The sequence below is a fragment of the Mus caroli genome, unplaced genomic scaffold, assembly GCF_978045245.1.
Source record: "Mus caroli unplaced genomic scaffold, Mus_caroli_1 scaffold_2, whole genome shotgun sequence".
NCBI classification, from domain to species: Eukaryota; Metazoa; Chordata; class Mammalia; order Rodentia; family Muridae; genus Mus; species Mus caroli.
In genome coordinates, this window is record NW_028227257.1 from 96,714,212 (window position 1) to 96,739,670 (window position 25,459).

Genomic DNA, 25,459 nt, shown 5'->3' on the forward strand with positions numbered 1-25,459 from the left:
ACTATACATTCTTTGATACATTTTTGTACATGCTGTAAGGCTGTTCTGAAAATGTACAGTATTAGAAGTTATAATGATGATCTTTGTCACTAAAATACAATTTCCTAAGACATAAAATAATAATTTAGGATTCACAACTGAGTGAAACACAGCAGCACATTTGGAAGAAAACTGAAGTCTAACTTACAATTGCCTTCCCTTGCACCCTCCAGCACTAGGAACTGAACTGGTAGCATGTGTATGCTAGGCAAGCACTGCAGTACTGAGTCAAACCCCCAGTCTTTACTGTCTTTTGAAGTACAGACTAAGGCACATTAGGCCCTGGTACTTGAGCCCCGCAAGGGTCTGTTAATCTCAGGTATTTGTTTGAAAACGAGGTCAGCTGTTAAAAGATATTGTGGTCATTGGGAGGGGTTAGAAAATAACACCTTTGCATGATATATATCTACTACTTTATTTTCACAAAGGACATTCCCTACCCACCCAAACAAAAAAATCATAATGAAATCTCAAGAAAAGAAATTACCAGCAGGCTGCGAATGGTGGCACACTCCTATAATTCCAATGCTTTGGAAGGGAGAATTCAAGATCAGCCTTGGCCACACTGCAAAATCAAGGCCCGAACTACATTAACATCCTACTCCCCCCTAAAACAAAACATCATTCCAAAGTTTGATCATAGACTCATTTGAAAAGTACCCATATTAAAGGCTAGGCCACTGGATATATCAAATAATAATATACTATTATTATGTCTGATATTCCCCTTCTAAGATACACATTCAAAATACAGAGATGATACCTTAAAATAGTCTTAGACAGTTCAGAATACATATATGTTTTTTCTCTTGTCTATGTGAAAACTACAAAATTATTAAATGGATGAACAAAATGTTACTTTCTACATTAACAAAAACCAGTAATACAAGGGCAAATATACAACACGAGGAAAGGAATATTAAAAGCACTCTATACTAATGTTTTATGCAGGTTTTTGAAGATACGGTATATCACCAAATTCTACTTTAATTAAAATTAAGCTTCTATTAATCTCTACTAATTGAGAACTATTATCTTTATTCAAATAGTTATCATCAGGAATATATGCTTTAACATTGAAGAATCCAAAAGAGAAGATTTGGCAATCCATTTTAAATTCTGACTTATTTTTTTTAAATTCACTCACATACGTATTTGAATTGATAGCATATCAACAGTGAGCTTAGTACATGGACACATTTACCTAACAGTAGTTCTATCAGAACAGTCCTATACTGAATAAATGGAAGATCTATAACCTATGACGGTGAACACTCTTTGACAAAGCTTGCATCCTGGATACAAGACAATCACAACAACCTCCTCATTTCTGCCCCAAGTGCCCTTTGTCCACTTGTGTTTAACACTGGCTGTGAGACTTTCTTAATGATCTATATCTAAACTCTGAACCTGCAGCTTTATTACTATCATACTGTAAAGTCATCCAATGGTCAAAAACTAAAGAGATATTATACAATTATAGAATTTTGATTAGTTCATGTGGTGGAGCTTAGATTATGTCAAGTCATTATGCAAAGATAAGGTTAAATTCAGTCTAACTATTCTGCATTCAACTCTGTTGAGTACATAGGGTAATAGTGTGGTTTCATGAAGCCCAATCTAAGGTGAACATTTAACCAAGCATATGGAAGGAAGTGAAAGTTACACTTCCTCTCTTGTAGAAAGCTTATATTTATGTCTCTCATTTTCTCAACTCTTAGAATAGATCTCTTAATCTAGATTATTTTAGATCTCTTAAAATAAATTTCTATATTTCTAGACCTCTTAAAATAAATTAAGTTACACTGAAATTAGAATACAGTGGGAATTAAGTAAGAGAAATCTGGAATAAAAACTATTTAAAATTGTTTATATATAGTTTGAAAAAGCAGACTCTTAGCTGCAGACGTAGAATAACTGTACTGAGAACAGTTCAGATCCAGGCTCTTTTAGACTATTTTAAAATATTTGATCATTAAACAACTAAGTAATCTTAAACTTTTCCACAAAAAAGAATGGAAGAAATATTTTGTAGATAGAAAGTATAAAACTTAGCATTTTAATAGAAAAAGTAGATGGGAAATAAACTTGGCTCATAATAGTCTATATTTAAAAATGTTAATAATAGGGCTGGAGAGATAGCTCAGGGGTTAAGAGCACTGGCTGCTCTTCCAGATGTCCTGAGTTCAATTCCAAGCAACCACATGATGGCTCACAATGATCTGTAATGGAATCCGATGCCCTCTTCTGGGTGTGTGTGAAGACAGCTATAGTATACTCATATACATAAAATAAATAAAATTTTTAAAAAAAATGTTAATTATAATAAGTTAGAAAACAAAATTCTTTATAAAAGGCAAGGTTATCCATTAACAAGATATACACGCTTTCTTTTTCTTAGGTTTTTTTTTTAAATCTTGAAAGCATTCACAGAAAACAGATTTTAAAAAACGAAATTTTAGAACTGGAGTTTTTTTGTACATGCGAACAAAGCACTCTTATGGTGAGCTATATCCATTCTAGTCCAACAATCCATATTAAAATTTACAGGTAAATCAAACCTAGAACCCAGAGTTTTTTTCCCCCCTCAACCACATGGTGGCTCACAACCATCTCTACGGGATCTGATGCCCTCTTCTGGTGTGTCTGAAGAGAGCAATGGTGTACTCACATACATAAAATAAATAATAAATAAATCTTTAAAAAGAAAGTGTGGCCCAGCAAACCTTGGACAGGAAAAAAACAAAAATCTAAACACTACAAATAACCTCATAAAACTACAATACCATGATTAAAGTTATCTAGTGCTAACCTAATGTCTATTTAAAATGTGCTATTACTCTAAATTTTCAAGGGATATCAAGACCTCAGCCAAGACCCTGAGCTCCTAAGCTCCAAGTTTTCTGGTGAATCTATTTACATTCTTGTAAACAGAGTCATCAAACTTTATGTAATGTTGATTCCAAGGAAGAATTAAATGTAGGGAGGCCTTTAATTAGGTTGATGATCTAACAATTTGGAATTAAAGTAACAGTACTTAGTCTTTTTGGAAATGAAAAATAACAATTGTTAATACTGTCAGTACTCTATGGTTATATAACACATACAAGAAAAATCTATTAAAATTTTGCCTTTTGTGCCTAAAACCATTATAGATAATATTTAATTAAAATACCAAGCTAGGAATGTTAAGAAGCCTTCCATAGAAAAGTTTAAAAAAAAAGCCCATAGTTGGATTTGGATGTATGATGGTTTTTATTTACAACTTTATTGGCAAAAAAGGGGAGAACTTCAAACAGCTTTAACACAGGGCACTGTAGCTGACCCTGTCGGGTTGACAAGTCCCATTCTCAGTGTCCACCTAATTGTCCACAGAAGTACAACACTGAATCTGCATCTGCAGTGTCTTTTATCAAATACAGTGCTCACCTTTCAGGCAGTCTCTAAAACATAAATACAAAGGAAAGGAAACCACTCATTAAAAACTGCATCAAACGCAAGGATCTTAAGTGTGAATGAATCTGTTGTTTCTGGAAATTACACATGCCCAATGAAAACCAAAAGCTGGAAAAGCGGTTACACTTCCTACATGAGTGGACAGTTACAACAACAATCATCTTCTGTAACGACCATTTTTAATTTATCACCAACTACTCTGAACTTACTATGAGATGTAGTCAAAGTCAGAAGAGAGGACGCAGGGCTAGGACTCCCTTTGTGGAGGACAGAATCCCTCCAGGATCATCACGGGGAAAGAAACATCCTGCTGATTCTAGGTGGCCAAACAATTAATGGAGTCAATCTCAGTTCATGTTGATCCTAGTGAGCTGACCTAGTTTTCATCCTTGTCATTCTTCTAAATCAAGAGTGTTCAATTCTTCTTCTAGTTCATCCAGATCTTCGCCAGTGAACAGGTTTTCATCAACAGGAACAGCATCGATGGATCCATTTTCCTGTCCTCCCCCTCCGCTGTCCTCGTCCAAATCACTTCTTTCACCATTTTCAGCCAGACCCCCAGAAGCTTCACTTAATTTGTTCTCTAAAACAACAACCCCCCAAAACATGAGATCAGTAAGGTCTAGAAATAGAAGACATCACTGTGTCAGCAACTAAACTTTGCTTCCTGAAATTCAAGCAGCAAGGGCAGGTCTTCCTTTTGTGAGCTTGTACCAATTATCTGTGTCCGCTATGAAATTCTGGTTTTTGTAGACATTTGCAGGCAAGATGAAATTTTTATAACTCTGTGTCTTTTACATGACTTAGTATTTGGTTCTCAAACAGTCAATGCCCACATACATTTTGTTAGATTAACTAGGCACAAAATGACAGTTGCACGTCTATTTACTTTAGGCCATTTACTTTAAGTCACAACTTGCATACTTTCATAATAAAACAGGTTTATTAGTTTTTCTTCTATCCCAGCCTTTGCCTTAATTAGTACTGTTCTGTGCTTTTCTTTCATAGCACATATCCTTAACATAGTAGTCAAACCCCTTACTCAAGGGACAATTATATACAAACTCCCAATCCTTATGTCCATACTACATCTCAGACTAAATCATTATTTATACTTCCATGTCTTGCCGCCTTTCTCTCCTCTACCAAGCCCCCTTTTCTGTGAAACACACATTCCTATTTCCCACATCCTAAAAGCCCCTTCCCTATGAGCACACTGCTTCAGACACTTGGCCTGTACTCACTCATCCCTCATTCTCCCTATCACTATGGTAAGACAGGCACCTTATTCCAGTAACCCTCTGCTTAACTACAGCTAATAGATTACTTATAATTATGTTATTCTTATTATTTTAATTTATTTCCTTGTTTTTTTTTTTCCCCAAGACAGGGTTTCTCTGTGTAGCCCTGGCTGTTCTGGAACTCACTCTATAGACCAGAACTTACTCTGTAGACCTTGAATTTGGATCCCCCTGCCTCTGCCTCCCAAGTGCTGGGATTAAAGGTGTGTATCACCACTGCCCAGCGTATTACTGTTTTTTCACACTCATGTCTCTTACGTCTTCACTGAAATGCTCGCAGTGTTTTGTTAGCACTCTGATTGACCGAGCTCATTCATTCTGACACTAGTGCAGATGACTTTCACCTTGTTTTTGTCTGTAAATACTCATACAGAATTCTAGAGTAACACTCAAAAGCTACATCTCTAAACTTGTTTCTGGTCTTCTAAGAAGTTTAGTCAATGGCTTCAGTATCCACTAAAATATCTTTTCTATAGCTTCTACTACCTTCTATATTTAGCCAAACGTTTATTATTTCCAGTCTGGAACCTGCAAATGCGAATTTTCCCAAGCTGGTTTAACTCCCTCTAAACAGTTTCCTAGTTCTTTAGAGCTCTGAAAAATGTAGCGTACTCACCGTCTTTATCTGGCGCGTAAGTGCTGAATCTTTCAACACTGGCCACAGTGATACCCGTCTCTTCTACATCTCTTGGGACGTACAGGCTTATATCTATGTCATTTACACCCATAGAATCATCAACCTTTAAACATACAGAGAAAGCAAAGTTGTTACAAATAAGTTTCCTCAATTCACTTTAACCTTAACACATTTTCTTCAGGAAACAAAATTATTAATAATACCATAAATGATCACTTATTCTTCCCCTTAAATTTTTAGAAAAAAAAAATTCCTTGACTGTTTTTGCAGAACAATTAAATAAAAAAAGATTATTTTAAAGGGATTTAAAAAATAGTTTATTTTTTTAAACATCTACTGCACATAGCACTAAGCTTAAGTGCCATGTACCATCTTAAGTTCTATAAAGAAAGCACCCCTATATATAAGTATCACTGAACATCACTGAGAAGCAGCCTGGGTTAAGAATTACTTTACTGATGGAAATAAGACGAACCCAAGCTGGGCGTGGTGGCGCACGCCTTTAATCCCAGCACTCGGGAGGCAGAGGCAGGCGGATTTCTGAGTTCGAGGCCAGCCTGGTCTACAAAGTGAGTTCCAAGACAGCCAGGGCTATACAGAGAAACCCTGTCTGGAAAAACCAAAAACCAAAAGACTTGAACCCTAGACTCTGGCCCAGAGATGGTACGCTGCTTTAACCACATTTCTGTTTCTGTTCTCTCTACCCACCCCATCAGAATAAACATGTGAGTCAAAACTTCCTCTTACCTCATCACCACCTGTTCCCTGAATGTAACGGGTATCGTCTGCTTCCTCATCATCATCATTGACCAGCTCAGGACGAAATTCAAATACCTCACGACCACTGATCTATTAAGGTACACAAATATCTCAGGGAAATGCTAGCATTCATTTTAGACATATTGCATAGACTTTTAAAGACTGGATCTTGGATTTTAAAAAGGGTAAAATAAAATAATGAAGGATTTGGTGTGAATCTGGAACATACCACCAGTGCTTTCCCTGCTTTGAAGTCAGCTTTCCGCCTCTCCATATCTTGTTCAAGTTTATCAATCTTTTCTTGTCTTTTCCTCTTCTTCCACGCGAGAAAAGATTCTAGAGTGATTTTGGTAACATTTGGACCTAGGGCAGAACGCTGCAAAGGTAAGAGGTTTAAAGTCACTTATAGTTGTTTAACAGTATTTCTCTTTTAATGTAGGTAATTTTGACCCTATGACCACCCTAAGATAGTAGACTAGTAGACTAAATTATGGTGCTTTCTCTTTGCACGGCAATGAGATAAATAAGTACCCAGACACACATAAAACCTAACACTTTGAGGTAAATCTCAACCGGAGCAGAAAATTTTGTTATGAGAAACTGTTGGTAAAATAGGTTTAAAATCATCACACTAAATCCACATCTCATCTATGTTCTTTTAGATCGTATTTGACTCTAACGTCCACTCTTATTATTTTATTCTAAGTGACATACAAACAACAGGAGCATCGTAGGAATATATACAATTTAATATTAGCCACTTATATGTACACTGAAGCAAATGATGCTAAATCTAGTACTTTCAAACAATTTCAGCTTCCCTTATCCTCAGTGTCTCTAACTCAGAACCAATCACTGCTCTGCTGAACTAGAGAAGAGTAGCTGCAGAGGCTCTTCTGTCAGATTATTTCTCCTCGAAATGGATAGATCACACATAAGACCAAAACCAAAAGGGCTTTCCTTCCACACACATATAGTATGTTACAAAGAAAAAAGAACACCAAGGAAAGAACCTCAAAGTCCTATCAACATAAGGCACAAACAAGCATTTTAAATAATCCCATAGCACAAAAACAATAGTAACTAGACTTAAAAAATAAAACAAACCCTGTATACTCTTAGAGTTAAAGTATGTTTTGCTAACATATATGGTAAAATTTACACTTAAGATATTCAAGAGTAATTTAAGTACAGTAACTTTAAGAAAAGGGCATATTATTTTCCCTTTTATAACATGCTATTGCCCCCAAGTGGTAAATATTAGAATTTACAAACATAATTAAAAATAGCCTTTAAAAGAAAAGATGCTTGTTACCTCTCTTTCAATTAGATCTTCTAATGAGATTTCGTCTTCCTTCTCTTCTTTCTTTTTGTCTTTCTTTAGCACAAATCCAGGAGGAAGTGCATGGCGATACATGCAGTTGTCCCCACCTCCAGGACACACCCAAAACCAGCCATACTTGTTATTTTCAATAGCTTCAAGAAAATGTCTGCACACCTATAGAGACAATATTATTTAGAAGTGGTAGTGCATAGACACATTTGCTTATGTACACATACCACACACACACTACACATAATTAAAAGCGCACCATGAAGTAGACCAGCAAAATCCCCAAGCCTTTACTCTGTATATAATAATTCACAGTTAGTTTCAGTTAGTCTCTGTAAATAGAATCCAAACGTCTAACTTTTAAAAATAAATCTAGCCCATGGTCTAACCTCTAATACTGCAAGCAAAAAAATAAAGAAAAACTAAGCCAAACCAAGAAAACGCCTATGACACAAACCTTAATGGGATTATTTGACTAAATAGGCAACTCTGTATATGAGTCATAAGGATGTAAGGCCCAAAAGGAACACAATAGAAAAGTAGCAATTCTTCAAACACAAATGTGTTCAAAATGCAACTATGCCAGTCAGACAATAACCTTTACAAGTAAAACAAAACAAAAAATAATTTACCAGTCTCCTCCCCAAACCAAACCAAACCCAAGGAGTGTTTATGAACCAAAATGTCTTTTAGTCTCCTAGTAGAGCAGAACCTCTCCACTCAGATGTGCACTCAGGGTATAGATGTGTGGATGGTGAGTACAGAGCTGAGGAATAACCTTGAGGTTGTCAAGGGAGACTTCCCAGAACATTAGAGATACCACCTACCCAAGCCCTCATTTTTTAATTCATATGTAAAAATTATTTTGAGCTAGTAATTGAAAAAACTTCCACAGTATTAAAATAAAGCAGTTCATTAAGTAGCTTGGCTCACTAGGTCCACTTCCATCACACCCGAGAAGATTCTTACCTAAGTGTATTGCATTCATTCTGCTTTTCTGGGACAGTTTGTGTTTGTAGCCTGGGCCTGCATTAAACTTGCAATTGGCCCATTACTGGCCCATAGTTGAAGTAGAATTACTCCAGAAAATTGTATGAGGAGACTTTAGTTACAAAATCTAATTAAAACTCCCAGACTAAAGCAGGGTGAATTGTAGCTTATATTGGTGAAATGTGATTTTCTGACCCTCAGCAATCCAGTACAAAACATCAATACCTCGCCTCATCATTCTCCCTAATAATAAATGCCACAGCAACTCAATTCAAGAAAAGGACATACTATTTGAGTTTTTGGTTTTTTCTTTTCCGCCTCACCGTGCTTCTTGTTTACTACTTCTTCCAGCTTTTTCTCATCCCAATTATCCATAGTATCTAAATAAAGACACAATAAGCAGGTTTTATCTCCTCCTCAACAACGTAGGCCTCTGGACAGACAGGAACACTCCACTGTAATATTCATAATGTAACAATTATCTCTGAAGCAGCAAAGATACGCATACACAGTATTAACAAATTATCAATCCAAGTTGCCAGGGCAGCTTACATAAATAACATGGTAGCACGGGAGGGAAAAAAGGCAGACAAATCGAAACTGAATCACTGTATTCTAAGCACCATTTATTTAAATTTTTGTTCTTTGCAAACAATACCAGTATTAGTAATACTGTACTAATATGTTACTATGTATCTTAGTAAGAAACCAAAAAAAAAAAGGACTTATTTTTAAACTTAAGAAAAAGTAAGAAGAAATACCTTTTTCAAGTTCTTCATCTCTTGCATCAATGTAAACACTTCGTTTTTCACATTTTCTCTCCAAAGTGAGGTCATGAGAGAACTTACATTTATCTCCTTTAGTACACTGTCCCTGTTTGAAGAATGCGCACACCACAGATTTGGGATCTGCACCTGTATCAAATAGGAAGTAACATTTGTATTACAGGCAGGTAGCCCGTGTTCAAGACTCTCTTCCTGTTGCAGGATATTGGTTGTTACTCTTCCATGCCCCCGCCCTGTCTTTCTTATAGGCTGCTTGTATCTGGGCTATAATTACATTCGCCTAGCTTATTATTTTCTATTTACTAATGTTCTAGAAAATATAATTTAAAGGTATTTGGCTAGAGAGTTCTTTAAAGCTTTTTACATAGCATTTTGTATCTATTTGTTTTTCTTTTATTCTTATCAAGCTAAATGGCTGAAGTGGAAAACCAAACATAGGTTATTCTGTAGTCTCTTCCTGTGGAGTCAGCGAGCCAGGAGGCAAAGAAAAACATAATGGAAGAATACTGCCTCAAATATGTATGTGATTTATAATTTATAAAACCACCCCTTTGTCTTGGCTCCCAAAGACACGCCCCCCCCCTCCGCATCAAAACAATAATGAAATTTCGAAAACAATCAAATTGTTTTTATTTTTCTAAGGTAAGGTCTTCTTGTTTAGCTTTGGCTGCTTTGAACTTACATAACTCTGCCTGCCTCTACCTCATGAGTGCTGGTACTAAAAAGCACGTATCACAACACTAGACACATAGCAAATAAAAGCCTTAAAAAAAAAAGTTTCTTTGTTTGTATGTGTGAATGCTTATCTGCATGCATACATTTGTAGCACATGTGCACTTGGTGACTGAGGTACCTCTGAGCTGGAGCCATGAATGTCTGAGCCTCTGGCTATGGGTGCTGGAAACTGAGACCATGTCCTAAGAGAAAGAGCTTTGGCTCCTCACAGATCAACTCTGAAACACGAATTATATGGAATCAAAATAGTATTGCTGGTATTTAAATTTTACCTTTGCTTATTTTTTGTGCAGCAACTACAGGTTTGAACAACTCATTTAGCTCTTGTAGTTCTTTCTTCTTGTCATCTTTCTTCAATTTCTTTTCAGCTTCACTTTGCGCTACCTACATTTCCAAGTTAAAAATATAAATCTGATTGCAAACTGTTTTCACTATACAGTAAATACTAACCTAGAAACATTTGCATATTTATATGTATACAGTCTCTACATTAACTGGCTTACACATTAGGTATTGTGGTTAAACTTTTTTTTAATCTTATAACTAGGTATCATACCTAATTAAAGAACATTCAAAAACTCATGATTTAAAAAGTTCATGTCAACAAGCATTTTATTAAACACGTAACCCTGGCATTTAGCAAACAGTTCTCATTTGAAGTTATTTTTTCCAAAGAAAGAAACCTATGCTCCAGAAATATAAGAGTGCATTTTGACATCAATGAAAATATCCTGACAAGTACAGTGACATGACAATGGTTAGTAACCACCACAAACTACAGTAACCTTGTTGCCTTTGTCAGTGCAGTAGATAATAGAAGATAGAATTCACTCATAGTTCTAGGTAACATGTTTTACATACCTAATATAATTAATGCATTTGTATTCATGTAAACATTTATAACTCAGCTCCTATCTGAGAACAGAGAATACATGACGCTTATTTAAGGACGTTCAGAATGATATGGGAAGACAGGCATACAATTATAATACAATATACATAGTACTTTGAAAACAAAGAATGTAGAAAATGAGATATAGCTGATAAATTTACAAAGGAGTTCTGATGAACTAAAAAAGGAATGTAGAAAGAACCTGCCGCCACTGTGAAGACAAAGGTCCAGAGAACACCAAGATATGAGAACATCAATGACAAGTTCAGACTTTACCAGTAGGTGATAAAACTCTAACTTAGGGGTTATAGGTAAGTAATTAGATCAGGTTTCAGTTTGTAAAGACAGAATGGCAACTCTGAAGATACACTAGCAATCAAAGAAGAAAGAGTCTCCTGCAATTATAGGTAGGAAAGTGCTAGTGTTTGAAACAAGAAGAAAAGAGCATTTTAGGGGCAGAACTAGAGAACTCTGGCCATAACCCAGAGAAAGAGAACCCTGGGATTAGCATACACACAGTAAGTGTTGCTGAAAAAGACTGGGAATACAGGAGGAACAGGTTTCAGGGCAGGAGGTGGAGATGAGCTCAGTTTTGGACATACCAGCATGAAATGCTTACAGAGCATCTGGGTGGAGCTATTCAAAGGCAGCTGCAACGGACATGATACTGAATCCACTGCAACTAGATGGGGTCTAGGCTGAGATAATCAATTCAAGAAACAGAGGCTGCTCAAGAAACAGCAGGAAAAAAAATGTTCTCAGAAAGGATAAAAACAAAGCACACCCAGGAGAATAATGAACAAATGCTAAAATTAGGTCATCCCAAGCTCCGACGTCACTTACAAAGGGGGAAGTGTTTAAACAACAGCTAACTATTCCCCTTTCTTCTAAATAAAAGTAGTCTTTGCTGATTAGGCTCACCTTGTATGTGCCTTCTAGAAGAATATACCAAAGACCCATAAACCACCTGAAATATTTAGTTAGAAATCAATTGGGAAGAGGCTAGAGAGATGGCTCAGTGGTTCAGGATTTGAACCTTTGTTCTCTAGAAAAGCAGAGGACTCCTACAAGAGAGGACTGTCCTTCCACTGTACAATAAAACTATTATCAGTAAACAATTTAAAATCAGGTAACAAGAAAGACAGGATTCAACACAAGTCTAGCTGTCTCCAAGGCTTAGCATACAGTTATTCCCGGGTACCTGTGCCAGTGATTCTATAGGACTCTTCTTGCCACCCAAATCCATGGAAGGTCAGTTCACTCGAGTATTACTTACAATATCTAATACAATTCAGGTTATGTAACTCATTACACACTGTATTGCTTAGGGAGCAACTAATTTAAAAGCCATACTTGTTCAGTACAAACATGACTATCTTATTAGATCTAATTACACCAGCAACAACATACCTTTTCTTTAAAAAAAGAAACATAACAATTTTGAACCTTAATTGTTTTAGTCTCAAGACTTTCTTACTAAACAAGGTAAAGTTAGCACTTTGAGGGAACATTAGTTTTTGGCTCTAAGAAAGAACTGTGATACAAAAAGGAGACTCTGATTTGGAGACAGAGTGAAGAGCAATGGATTCTAGATAAGAGATTAATAATCTCATAGATATATTATGTTGATATTCTGAGACTAAAATCTGTAGTTAGAAATACACTTGTAAACTTTTCTGTTCAAGGAGTATTGCCAAGAATTAAGGAAAAGAGAAATTTAAAAAGGAAGTATTAAAAAAAAAGTTCTTATCTGTTAAACCTCATGGGATGAAAAGTTTGAATGAAGAATCTGAAGAAATGTAGGTCAGTCTCTGTAATGTCATGGCCAATAAATAAAAACGAACACACACACACACACACACACACACACACACACACACACACACAACACACACACACACACACACACACGGGTTGAGTGGGGGGAGTCAGTCCAGAAAAGGCCCTAATATATCAGCAGTTATCTTCCAGTCCAGTGGTGAAATGATGCTGGACCAATATGAAAATGAAGCAATCAGAAAAAAACAAAACAAAACAAAATAAAGCAATGAAACTAAGACAATTACACGTAACTGTCCAGTGAAAAGTGAGACATATTTACCATTCTTCTGACAATATAAAAAAAAACTGCAAATTACACAGGAGAAAAAAAACTCTGAAAAGCATTTAACAGCAAAATAAAAATGAGCAAATCATCTGTAATGATAACAAAGTTGTTTGTCTGTTTGTTTGTTTGTTTTTTGTAAGAAAAAGGCAACTAATAATTTTGGGTAGCTCAATAATCCAGACAGACAAGTCACAGATGTGTGGCGTCAGTTAACAACAAGCACATGAGAAGTGAGGAGAACAATGGAGGGGGACTTTAAACTTATTATCCAGGGAAACACTAAGAAGCCTTAGCCTCTAGTACACACAGGAAAGGAAGATGTCAACTATTAGTCCACGAAACGTGCTCAAATGTATTATAGTGAGAAGTTCAGGGTCAGAGAGACGGCTCAGGGAAGAAAGGTACTTCCTGTCAACGCTGAAGAACTCACTTTAGTTACTGGATTCCACAGTGGAAAGAGAACGTCACCTCTGACCTACAGACACTGTAGTGCATTAGCACGTGCACCCCAAGCACAAAATCAAATAAATAAAACAAACTGTAAGTTCATTTGATCTAGAAAAGAAGTCTGCAGATAATTTATACAAGTATTCTAGTGTTAAAAGGCTGGAAACAAAGGAATTACTTCTAAAAATGGAATAAAATATATGTGTACTGTAATACAGTATGCAATTATTTAAAAAATGTGTTATATCAAAATAGCTTGGAGAACTGTCTGAGAGGTACTGCTATGTAAGATATAAGGTTAAGATGTAAGAAGTTTAGAGCAGGATAATATTGCTTCAAAATGTACTTAATCTGTAATAAATATTCTTATCACAATTCTGTCAGAACATACAGCAATTTAAATCATTACCTGACGTGGATTCTGTTGACCAAATTTCACTTGATGAGTGACAGCCTTAATAAATTTCTGTTGCTTTGCTCCTTTCTTATTCTTCAGTCCAAAAGTTTTGTCCTAAGTAAGAAACAACATACACAAATCTTAGTAAATTAGTATCACTATCTTTTTATTGATAAAAAGGTCTTTTTTTTTAAAGTAAGATTTTTTTTTTATATTGTGTGCATGCATGTTTTGTCTGCATTAAGTCTGTGTGTCACATGTGTGCACTGCTTATGGAGGCCAGAAAAGGGTGTTGGATGCCCTGGAATTGGAGTTATAGATGGCTGTGAGCTAACATGTAGGTGTTGGGACTCAAACCTGGGTTATTTGTAAGTGTAGCCAGTACTCTCACATGCTAAGTCAACTGTAATGGCTATTCTTGGTTGTCAACTTGATTATATCTGGAATGAAGTACAATCCAGAATTGGAGGGCTCACCTGTGATCCAGGTCTTGACATGGAGATCTCATAGTGGCTATGAAAAGGCTTAGGCCCAGGCAAGGTAGTACAGGAGAGTAAGAGTAATCCCAGGAGACTAAGGCAAGGAGCTCTCTGAGTTCGAGGTCAGCCTGGGACAAAAGAAGTCCCAGATCCAGGTTTGGTGGTACACACCTTTCATCCTGGTCACACCTTCTGTTGGAGATTTACATAAGGACATTGGAAGGAAGATTTGTTCTTCTATGACAATTGCATTTACTTGCCAGCACATCTGTCGGAATCTACTTCTACAGAAGACCAGCTGAAACAACTAGCTTTGTGGGACTGAGCAACTACTAGACCCTTGGACTTCCCAGTCACAGCTGACCATTGTTGGGGAGTTGGACTACAGACTGTAAGTCATCGTAACAAATTACCTGACCTATATAGAGACTATGCATAAATTCTGTGACTCTAGAGAACCCTAATACAACATCTCTCTAGCCTCAGAAAATATATTCATTTTAAAACTTTGTTTTATATTCTGACCTGTTTCCTGTCCCTCTTCTCCTCCTAGTCTCCCTGAAATACATTACAAAAATGATTTATTTTTATTTTATGTACACTGGTTTTCCCTATTTGTCTATGATGAGGGTATCAGATCCCCCGGAACCAGAGTTACAGTTGTGAGCTGCCATGTGATGCTGGGAACTGAACCCAGGTCCTCTGAAGAACAGCCAGTGCTCTTAATTGTTGAGCCATACTTCCAGCCCTGAAAACAGAATCTTTACACCACAAAAATATAATACATTGTGGTTTCTACTGCTGTAACCAAAAGCAACTTGGGAGAAATGGATTTATTTCATCTTATTAGAGATGTAGTCTATCATCCTGGGGGCAGGAACTGATGCAGAGGCCATGGAGAAGTGCTGGCTTGCTTCTCACACCTCGCTCAACCTTTCTTATAGCACTTAGGCTCACCAGTCTAGAGGCCAATGTCTTGGGCTCTCTCACATCAATCATCCATGAAGAAAATAAGGCCAATTTTGTGAGGGCACTTTCTCAATTGCAGTCTTCCAAAGTAACTCTGGCCTGTATCAAGATGATATAAAACCAGCCAGCACAAGGAATATGAACAATTTTGTTACTCAAAGTATCATCTAGGACTGTTCACAATATCAACATCCTGTCACCATTAAACCTCACTATGCTGCTTTCATCCACAGTATTTCAGATTATCAGTTCTTTGGGACATGGAAGTAGTACATTGGTACAAGTAGTTCCATAGTCAAACAAGTTGAGGAAAATGCTATGTGACGAGTATTCTCAACTTTTTCTTTTACAGTGCTCGTAGTAGAACTGAGGAGGGCAATGTGCTATGATGTAATCCCTCTACTACTGAGCTGAACACCAAATCTAGATTCTTAGTCTTTAATTACAAGATATCTTACAACCTTTAGCATAGGGGATATATGTACTTTCAAAACTCAATTGACCCCAAGATGCACTTTTTATGCATATGTTGTAAGATGAAGTACTGCTGGACTTACTTTGCAGAATACTGTACAAGAATGGCCACACACATTTATGGACTAGTTTCTAAGACAATAAAACAAACTTAATCGGGGAGCAGTATTTTAGTTAAATCTGGGGTTTTATTTGTTCATTGGAAGCTAAATTATAGAGATTCTCATTTTATGATCAGCACTTATGGTGATCCTTAGCTCTCTACCTCATATTTGGTAAGTATGTTGAACAAAAGATCTTAGAAGGGATTTCAGATAAGTAAGGATGTGTGCACACAGTTTTAGGGGCTGTAATGTTATATATTTATCAAACTTTAAGTGGGACTTTATTTGGAAATAAGTTTTTGTGGATATAACGGTCAAATAACATCATCTTGAAAAAAGGCAATGAAAAGACAGCAGAGGATTAACACAAACACCAGTTAAGGAATATCAAAATTTGCTAGATGACATCAGAAACTAGGAAGAAGCCAAGGACTTTCTTCCCTTGTGGCCTTCAGAATGGAAACATGACCATGTTAACACTTAGGTTGAGAAAATAAATTGCTTTGTGTTAGTTTTTGGGTAATTTGTTACAGCAACCCAAAGAAACCACCAATACAGTGAGATCTGCCCCAGCATGAATGGGTGATACTGCTATCTGAAATCTATTTCATTTATTTAGTTTCATTTCTCTGCAAGGATCTGGCTAGGGGATTAATAAGCTTGACTGTGGGGCAGGGAAAGAGAATAGGTAGTGGACGGTTATCTTTTAAGATTACTGCATAGATCCTTTTGTGCACATTCCCAGGCCCATTTTGGTCTTTTCCGTGTGTGTGTGTGTGTGTGTGTGTGTGTGTGTGATGGGGTGGGATAAGGTAAAGGGCAGGTCTCAGTATGTAGCTTAGGATAGCCTTGCCATAATTCTCTTGCCACAGTTCCCTGAGTGTTTGGATTACAATAAGCACGTGCCACACAACACCAGGTTTCAGTCTCACATTTTAACCATTTTCCCCCAGCCTCCGTGCCTAGTGTTTGAGAAGAGAACGCCTCTCCATCCCTCTAATGAGTATATACACCTGTTGTGGTAGAGTTGTCTTACAGAGTGGAAGTGGGTATTAACTGCTAGCCACTCTAACATCTTTACTCAAGTTTTCAGCCTCTCACTTTCTACACTGTGTAGTATCTCCTAGCCTTGTTTTCCAGAATTCTACAGAGAAAGTTTACTTCACAACAGAGAGCATTCAGTCCTGCCTGCTGTTCCAAATCAGTTACCAACTGAGCCATGAGCTGCCAACCTTAACATAGAGATCAACGTTACAGATAGCTCCAAATCTCAAAACAAAATCTGTACATTCTCTTGCTTATGAATGGTTTCATGAGGCAAAAAAGTATTCTGAATGAAACTTGAGATCCTCTGAAAAGCATTTAGTCTGAAATAAAACTATCAAAAGAACTATCTGAAACCATAAAACATAATTTTTTTTTTTTTGGTTTTTCGAGACAGGGTTTCTCTGTATAGCCCGGGCTGTCCTGGAACTCACTTTGTAGACCAGGCTGGCCTCGAACTCAGAAATCCACCTGCCTCTGCCTCCCAAGTGCTGGGATTAAAGGAGTGCGCCACCACGCCCGGCCATAAAACATAATCTTAAAGCATCTTAAACTCAATACTGTCTCTCAATGTTTTGGGCTACTATTCACTGGTAAATACTGCTTCACTCATTACCATTGACTTAACTTTCCTAAATGGCTGCCTTAGGTTTTTTAGTATGTATGTATGTATTTATTTTTAAGGCAGGGTTGCTCTATGTAGCTCTGACTGTTCTGAAACTCAGTCTGTAGACCAGGCTGGTCTTGAACTCAAGAGATCTGATTGCCTCTGCCTCCCAAACACTGGGATTGAAAGCATGCACAACTGCCAGGCCTGCCTCATGTTTTAGTACCCTAGCATGGTATTAGAAATTATACATGCATATTCTAAAGTTTATGAGTATGAAAAAAGGAAACACATTTACAAGCTGAAATTGTCTGGATCAAGCTTTTTATGAATGACATTCCCTGTTTGTACAAAAGCTCAATATTCCAGCCAATTCCCAGGTAAAATGGTCAAGGTTCACGTGTCAGATGGAAGGGCTACAACCAAGTATGAAATGTTCTACATTTTTTGTACAGTAATGAGCTACAGGAGTGAAAAAGGAGACCCAAGGTAAAACAAGATGACCAAAGTGCATCAGCATCTGTAAGTACTTTGCCCTATAGGCAAATATAGAGAAGCAGTAAACCGTGACTAAACAAGACCAAGCAGATACGGACACAGAAAGATTTAAACAAGGAAAAAAAAGGGGGTGGAGGTTGCACAGAAGGACCTGGCAGCTTGAGAGCAAAGTATTTCCAACAGTAGTTTCTAGGAGAGGTATAAACTTCCAGATCTGAAAAGGGAAAACAACAACAAAGCAGCAAGCTTCGAGGTTTAATCTCACTGCTTTAGTATGTAATCACCTAATTTTTCTCAATTGTGAGCATAGAAACTTTGACATGTTTCAAAGTTCTATTTAAGAACATAACTGTGCTGGGTAACTGTGCTATAGGAAAGTCCAACTTCAACTTTCTGAATTACAAGATTTACAACAGTGAAGCACTATACAAAGTGGTTGAAAGCAAAGACTTGGGGCCCTACTTGCTGGGTTTAAATCCTGGCTTCCTGATTGCCAGTTCAGTAACCTTGGACAATTTATTTAATCTTTGTGCCTGTTATCTCAGTTGCATAAAAGGTACTAATACTTATCTGAGACAAATAAAGTAGCTTTGCATCATTTATACATGGCTTTTCCTTTGTCGTCACAATATTGAGAAACTGTCTAGCTGAATACCTGCCAACTAAAAATGATCTTTTTGAGCATATTTGATCTAAGCTCTTCCCACCACCAAAGCCTATGTTTTTTTCAGAGCCATTCAGGTGAGAATGGTTTACCAAAAGCAACCCCTCTCCCCCCAAGCCCCCACACGGATCCTATGCTGTCCTTAAACTGAATATGTAGCTGAAGATGACCTTGAACCTGATTTCCTTGCTTCTATCTCCAAAGTGCTAGAATTACAGAAACATTACCACAGCTACCCAGTTCCTGTGGTCCTATAGAGTAACATGGGGCTTCATGTGTGCTAGGCATGCATTCTAACTGAGTTACACCCCCAGTTACAAAGTCTTCTAAACAGAACATATTGAAATAACACTAGTACATCTTAAAAGTAGGATGGCTTACAACCTAAATTATCAATAAAGCCTTTCCCTGGGCTTGGGAAAAAATTTTACCTAAAAGTTGGCACAGGTTTAGGAGTGGGAGAGTATTAGGTAGGAAAGGGAGACTGGAGTGAATCCGAAACTACAAAATAGTTGACTGTATAAGGTTTCAAAAGTTAGAGGGGAAAGGGGTGTATTTCAGTGGATGAATTCCGAAGACGAAGGAAAAGGAGTTCAGAAGAGGCTGTAAGGAAAGGACTGCTTCCCGAGTCTCCACATACCTAATTGTAGCCTTAACAACCCTGACCTCTTTTCTCCTCTGACCCTTAAGCAATTCTACTCCTTTTACAGGCCAGCTTCTGCTCCTTAAAGGTATTAAAAATGAAGCAGGAAAAAGCCAACACTGATGGTGTTCTTCTAAGGTAAGTAGGTTTTATTATTTGGGACCCTAGGGTAGGCAGAAGCTGACACCATAATAACTCAGTGGTTCTGTCTCTGAATACACAACCTAATATATTTTGTTGGCTATTTATGAAACAGAGACACTTTGCAAGTATTTAGCTTCAACTGTGTACCTCACAAGAAATTCACCAGCAACTAATAGTTTCTCTGTTCTCTTTACAATCCTGGGTCCTTTCTGCAGTCTAGATTACTATTCTTCAGAGCTGCATGTCCTCAGAGGACATATTTTTTTAAATCTGCTTGCCCTAAATCCAAACACATCCCCAACCCAAGTCAAGAATTATACTTATTTTTCTTTTGTTCTTTAAGACAGGATTTTGTACTGCGCCCAAGGTTGACCTGGAAATCACTCTGTAGTCTATGCTGGCCTCAAACTTGAAATCCTTGTGCCTCAGCTGTGATTACAGGCTCTGCTTAGTCTAGGATCAGAATTTCTGTTGCTCAAAGCTGATCTCAAAGTATTATTCTGGCTGTAAGTAAACAAATGTTATATACTGTTTGGGAACAATATGTGAACGGAGAATAAAACTTCAACTTTACAATACTATGTGATATAATCATTTCAAGGAGAAAATACATACTCATAGTGAATCCATGATATCCCAGATAGTTTAAAAGAATAATAGGAAACGCACATAATAATTTTCTTTTGTTTCTGTCTTATAAGAAATTCAACTAAGAAGCCACAATATAAACTCACTGCATAGCTCCAAAAGTTGTCAAGACATGCTAGGGTTTTAGAGAAATTATAAAATAAACCAAACTAGGCTTAATTCTATTACTGCACGTTATAGGATAAATTTAATCAGAACTTTCTTTAAATGCACTTATCTTATTTGTTTTGCTTTTTTGAAACTGGTATCTCTGTGTAAGAGAGCCCAGGCTGTCCAGGAACTTGCTTTGCAGACCAGGTTTGCCTAGAACTCTAAGACATCTACCTGTTTCTGCCTCCCCAGTAGGATTAAAGGTGTATGCCACCATGTCAACATTAATGAATGTATCTTTGGAGATATCTTCACTAATTAAAGCTAAAGTTGAGTTCTCTTTACTTCAAAAACAAAAATATTGCAACCACTAAAGAAACCAACCAACCAACCAACCCTTCTTGACTGTAACAGAGCAGTGGTAGAATTCACCCCTAGAATGTGATGCCTTGGGTACAACCCCCAGAAAACCAACAAAACCTTGTTAGAGATGAAGGAAGACAAAATATATGCATGATTTTTAGGGCTAATAGACTATTATAAATAACTTTAATTTTGCTGTTGTTGTCTTTCGATCGAGACAGGGTTTCTCTGTGCAGCCCCAGAGCCCTGAAACTTACTCTGTAGACCAGGCTACTCTTGAATTCAGAGCTCTACCTGCCTCTGCTCTTCTGAGTGTCACCTCCACTGCCAGGTGACAAAAATTAACGAAACAAAAAACCCTTTAGTCTTATTAATTAAAGGTGGTTATAGGTTCAAGTGTCTTGAAATATATTCTATAATGTTTTGTAACATTTATTTTTGAATGGAAGTTTTACTGTTTTGTGGTCTATTTTATAGTTATTCAATCTCAGTAGTTTGTAAGTAAAAGGCTATTTCTGAATGCCCTTTATTGGCACAATATCGAATTGCCACCAGATTATTATTCCCAGAGATTTAAGTCTCCCAAATCCTGATTTTTTTCTTCAGATGTAAAGGTGACAATTATTTTTCTTTCTTTTATTTTCCCTGGGACAAGAGTTTCTCTGTGTGCTCTGGCCATTGTGTAGACCAGGCTGTCCTGGATCTCAGAGAACTGTCTACTGAGATGAAAGGCACACACCAGCACTGCTTGGCAACTGTTTTGCTTCCAGATGTTTGGCTACGGTAGTTCTACTTTAGAACTCCAACAGTCAGTAAATTATTAGATGTGCTCACATTAATGTTATTTAAATTAAACCAGCCAACTTTAACTATATACAATCTAACAAAAGATTAATCTCATTAGCGTGTATAAAGGAACCCTGGCGAATTCTCACTTCTATCTTTCAAGGCTGTAACAATCAAATGTTGAAAAAACGACCATAAGCAAACATCTCATTTCGAAACACCAAAACATTCATTCTGGCATTTTAATAAGAACAAGCCTACTAAAGGTTACTTTATATTCAGATATGTTATGCTGTAAAATAGTCATAGTTTCTTCCAACTACAAGGTAACATTTACTTTTAAATGAGGATTGGTATGGAAGAAATACCTTTATCGAATGTGAAATTTCATTACCTATCTTAAAGAAACTCACGTATACAATCGTTGTAACCTGAGGAACATTAAGAACATCAATACCTTGCCTCACTCACTGAATGCCTACAAGTTCAATGCATTAAAAGACGCTCCTGTGTGTGTGTGTGTAGGTAAATTGGGAGCTCCCAATTTAACATAGGTACTGTGATAGACCCTACACGTTTAATTCAGACTCCGTGTATGAACGAAGCATTCTGTACACGACCGCTGGGCCACGCTTTTCGGGAAACCTCTGTTCTTGACACGAAAGTTCCCAGATGGACCAAACACTAAAAGAAACGGGAAAAAAAAACAAAAACAAACAAAAAAAAAACAAACCAAGTAATAGTCTGCTGGCTCTTGAAAATGATCAGCGCTACCTCTCACTGCCTGATAAAGAAAAAAAGCAAACCCAAGGCGTCAGGTCAGTCAGGAGGGGCCTTCCAGAGCGCCACTCAGCTTGTTTTTTCAGGCACAGCCCTAGGAGCCGCGGAAAGTCCTGAGCATCGAAAGGCCGGGCCGGGGGTCCCTGGGCGGCCGAGTGGGCGCGGCGGGCGCGTGGGTGGAGACGCGGCGAGCGCGGGGGCGCAGCGGCCTCACTACAGCGATGAGGGGCGGCGAGAACCACTTAAGTCGGGGCCCACCGGGCCGGGCGCCGACACGTGGCCCCGGGGAGCCGCGCTCCGCAGCCGGGCGAGCCCCAGCCCGGTGCGGCGGGGAGGGGGAGGGGACGTACCTCGATGATCTTCTCCTTCTTCTTCTGCTCCGCCTTCTTGCTGCCCCCGGCCTGAGCCTGTTTCTTGGGGGGCATCGCGGAGGCGGGGGCACCGGGCCGACTGCGACGCAGATGGCTACCGTCGGGGCGTCCGGCAGCTCGGCGGGAGCAGGAAGACCCAGCCGCCGCCGCAGCGCACGGAAAGCGACTCGCTCATTCGCCGCCCGGATGTGGCCTTTGCGACAGCACGGCGCCGCTATGCACTGTGGGGCGCGAGGCGAGGCGCCCGGAAGTGGAGCTGCGCGTGCGCTCCGGCTGCGCCGAGCCAGGAGGGGGCGTGGATGAGACGTGGGAACTGGGAAAGGCGCGGCATATGACGCCTCCTTTTGGTGAGGCGCTTGCGACTTGCTTGGCTTCGTCCTTCATTAGCACCGCGAGTGTTGCCTCCTCACCTCACTTGTATAGACCCCTGGCGTAGAGAGTTCTAGATCTAGTTAGTACTGGACAGTACCATCTTGGGTAATCACGGAGCGGCTGTATCAATTATGAGCTACTGTCTTGTCCTCTGGAGGGGCAGGGTTGCAATGCAGCACCTTCAGTATGAAGTTGCGTAAAGAAAGAAAGTTTCATTTGGAGATCGGCAGACGTGGAGTCCTAGTGGGTGAAATCCTAGTTTCTCTTCAAGTCCTGTACTAATTTTAGGGGGCTACCTTAACGATTCCGGAAAAAAAAAAATCACTATTTTACTATGTCAAACTAGCCTAACAGTATGGGCCAAGCCCAATTTAAGGTTAGTTTAAGTGCTTGGTAAATTCCATAATGACTTTACACACGTGATTTCACTCATTACATCTACACTGAGGTACTGTTAGCACTGTTTGAGATGAAACGCAGAAAGAAAGGTGGCTAAATGTAAAGTCCAAGATAAGAATTTCAGCCTGGGTAGTCTTGCTGCAGGGCTCTGTTTATATTGTAGACTAAACCAAAAGTATGGCTTTTGATATGCAAATGAATCTACTAATTTTTATACAACCAAATACTGACTTTAAAAAAACACACAATGAATGGCTGTTCTTTTGCATGGTTACTGCTTTACCTACATTGATTAACAGAAGAATCATTCTTCCAGAGAAGAGAGTTATTACGTTTTCAACAAATTCATAAGGAGAAAACTGCTACTTTGGAACCCTAATGCCACCATGGGGGAAATGGACAGTGGAGGAGGCTTGTTCATCTGATGGCAACCAAAGCAAAAAGAGACACTTAGGGGGCAGGGGATCCAATATTCCTTTCAAGGGCTTTCCCCAGTGACCTACTTCCCTTAACCCTTTATGTCTTCCACTCTCCCTAGTAGTGTCACCCAACTCAACAGGGGCCTTTGTGGGACACTGTGACAGTTTACTTTTCTGTATTATTTATTCTTACGAAGTTGATTAAGAATTCCTGTAGTAGCAGAATGTAGTAATCTTAATTTCCTCCTTTTTAGTGATTTATTTAATGTCTCTAATTTTAAAGAATTTTTATGGCAATCATAAATATGAAAAAGTTGTAAACAATCTAGAATTTCACAGTCATAGCTGAAGAATCATAGTTCACTATTATCTTTTGTTCTTGACTTCTAACTAAATCTACCCCATGCTAATGCTAGACTATGTGACCAATATTCTTTTTTTTTTTTTTTTTTTTTGGTTGTTTTGTTTTTGGTTTTTCAAGACAGGGTTTCTCTGTGTAGCCCTGGCTGTCCTGGAACTCACTTTGTAGACCAGGCTGGCCTTGAACTCAGAAATTCACCTACCTCTGCCTCCCGAGTGCTGGGATTAAAGGCGTGCACCAGCACGCCTGGCATGACCAATATTCTTAATATATTCTCTTATATGGAAATTAAGTTGGTTTTAGTTGTTTATAACCAAAAATTGTTATGGACTGAACTGTTATGGGCTGAATTGTGTTTCCAAAACTCACAACCTCTACTACTTCAGAATGTAACTGCGTTAGGAGATGAGGGCATTATAAAGGAAATAGTTAAGTTAAAATGAGACTTTCAGCGTAGACCTAATCCAATCTGAATGGAGTCCTTATAAAAAAAAAAAAAGGAAAAATTGAGTTTAAAATTTTTTTGAGACAGGGTCTCCTTAAGTTGTTTACATTGGCCTTAAACTTCTAGCCTGGACTGGCTTTGAATTTGCCATCCTCCCATTGAGCCTCCCAAATAGCTGGAATTGCAGATTTGTGTTACGAGCCCTGGTATAAGAGAGAATCTATATTGTGCACAGAAGCAAGAAAGACCACATGAAGACATAGCGGGAAGGTCTGTGTCAAGGAGAGGCTTAGAAGAAAGCAAACACAGGGACAGGATAAACACAGGGACAGGATGGAGTCTAGCAAGCCAAAGCTTTGAGTTCAATTTCCAGCATCATACAAACCCGGCATGGTAGCACAAGCCTGTAATCTCAGCACCTGGGAAGTAGAGACAGAAGAACCAGAAGTTTACGGTCATCTTTGGCCACAGTGAGCTCAAGGCCAGCCTGGGTTGCATAGTACCTTACTCTGTGCATATAGCCGCCATGTGGTTTACGTACCAAATCTGTAGTGCTCTGTTGTGGAAACCCCAGCAAAGTAGTACTCTGGCAAGGGTTAGGACTAGAGTATAGATATTGCCACCGTGGTGAGCAGAAGCTATTTTATTCCAATTCTTTTGATAAAAATAAGGCTAACTTAACTGACCATGTAAATTGCTGACTCATCTCCTGAGTTGGGATGGTACCTTCTAGAAGTGTTTTTAATTTAAATATTTAATGCTTCAAGTCCTTTGACATTCAGACAGTCTCCTTCAAGACATTTTCCCCTCCAAAATAAACTATGACAAAAGACTTGCCAGCAGAGCATGTAAAATCTCTTTTAACCTGTCAGTTTGAGTTTCTCTACTGTAACCCTTCACCACAACCTACACTGACATAAC

The 25,459-nt window shown here is 38.3% G+C and overlaps 1 protein-coding gene across 1 annotated transcript; it reads right to left on the reverse strand.

Moving 5' to 3' along the window:
* Positions 1 to 429: 429 nt before the first annotated feature.
* Zc3h15 (zinc finger CCCH-type containing 15) lies at positions 430 to 22,748 on the reverse strand. The gene is made up of 10 exons (XM_021185384.3): positions 22,522 to 22,748; positions 13,891 to 13,992; positions 10,308 to 10,419; positions 9,277 to 9,429; positions 8,804 to 8,895; positions 7,508 to 7,690; positions 6,422 to 6,568; positions 6,181 to 6,282; positions 5,413 to 5,536; positions 430 to 4,078 (listed from the first exon to the last, which is right to left on the reverse strand). The coding sequence occupies exons 1-10, from the start codon at positions 22,594 to 22,596 to the stop codon at positions 3,888 to 3,890; spliced, it is 1,281 nt and encodes a 426-aa protein (XP_021041043.1). The 5' UTR covers positions 22,597 to 22,748; the 3' UTR covers positions 430 to 3,887.
* Positions 22,749 to 25,459: the final 2,711 nt, after the last annotated feature.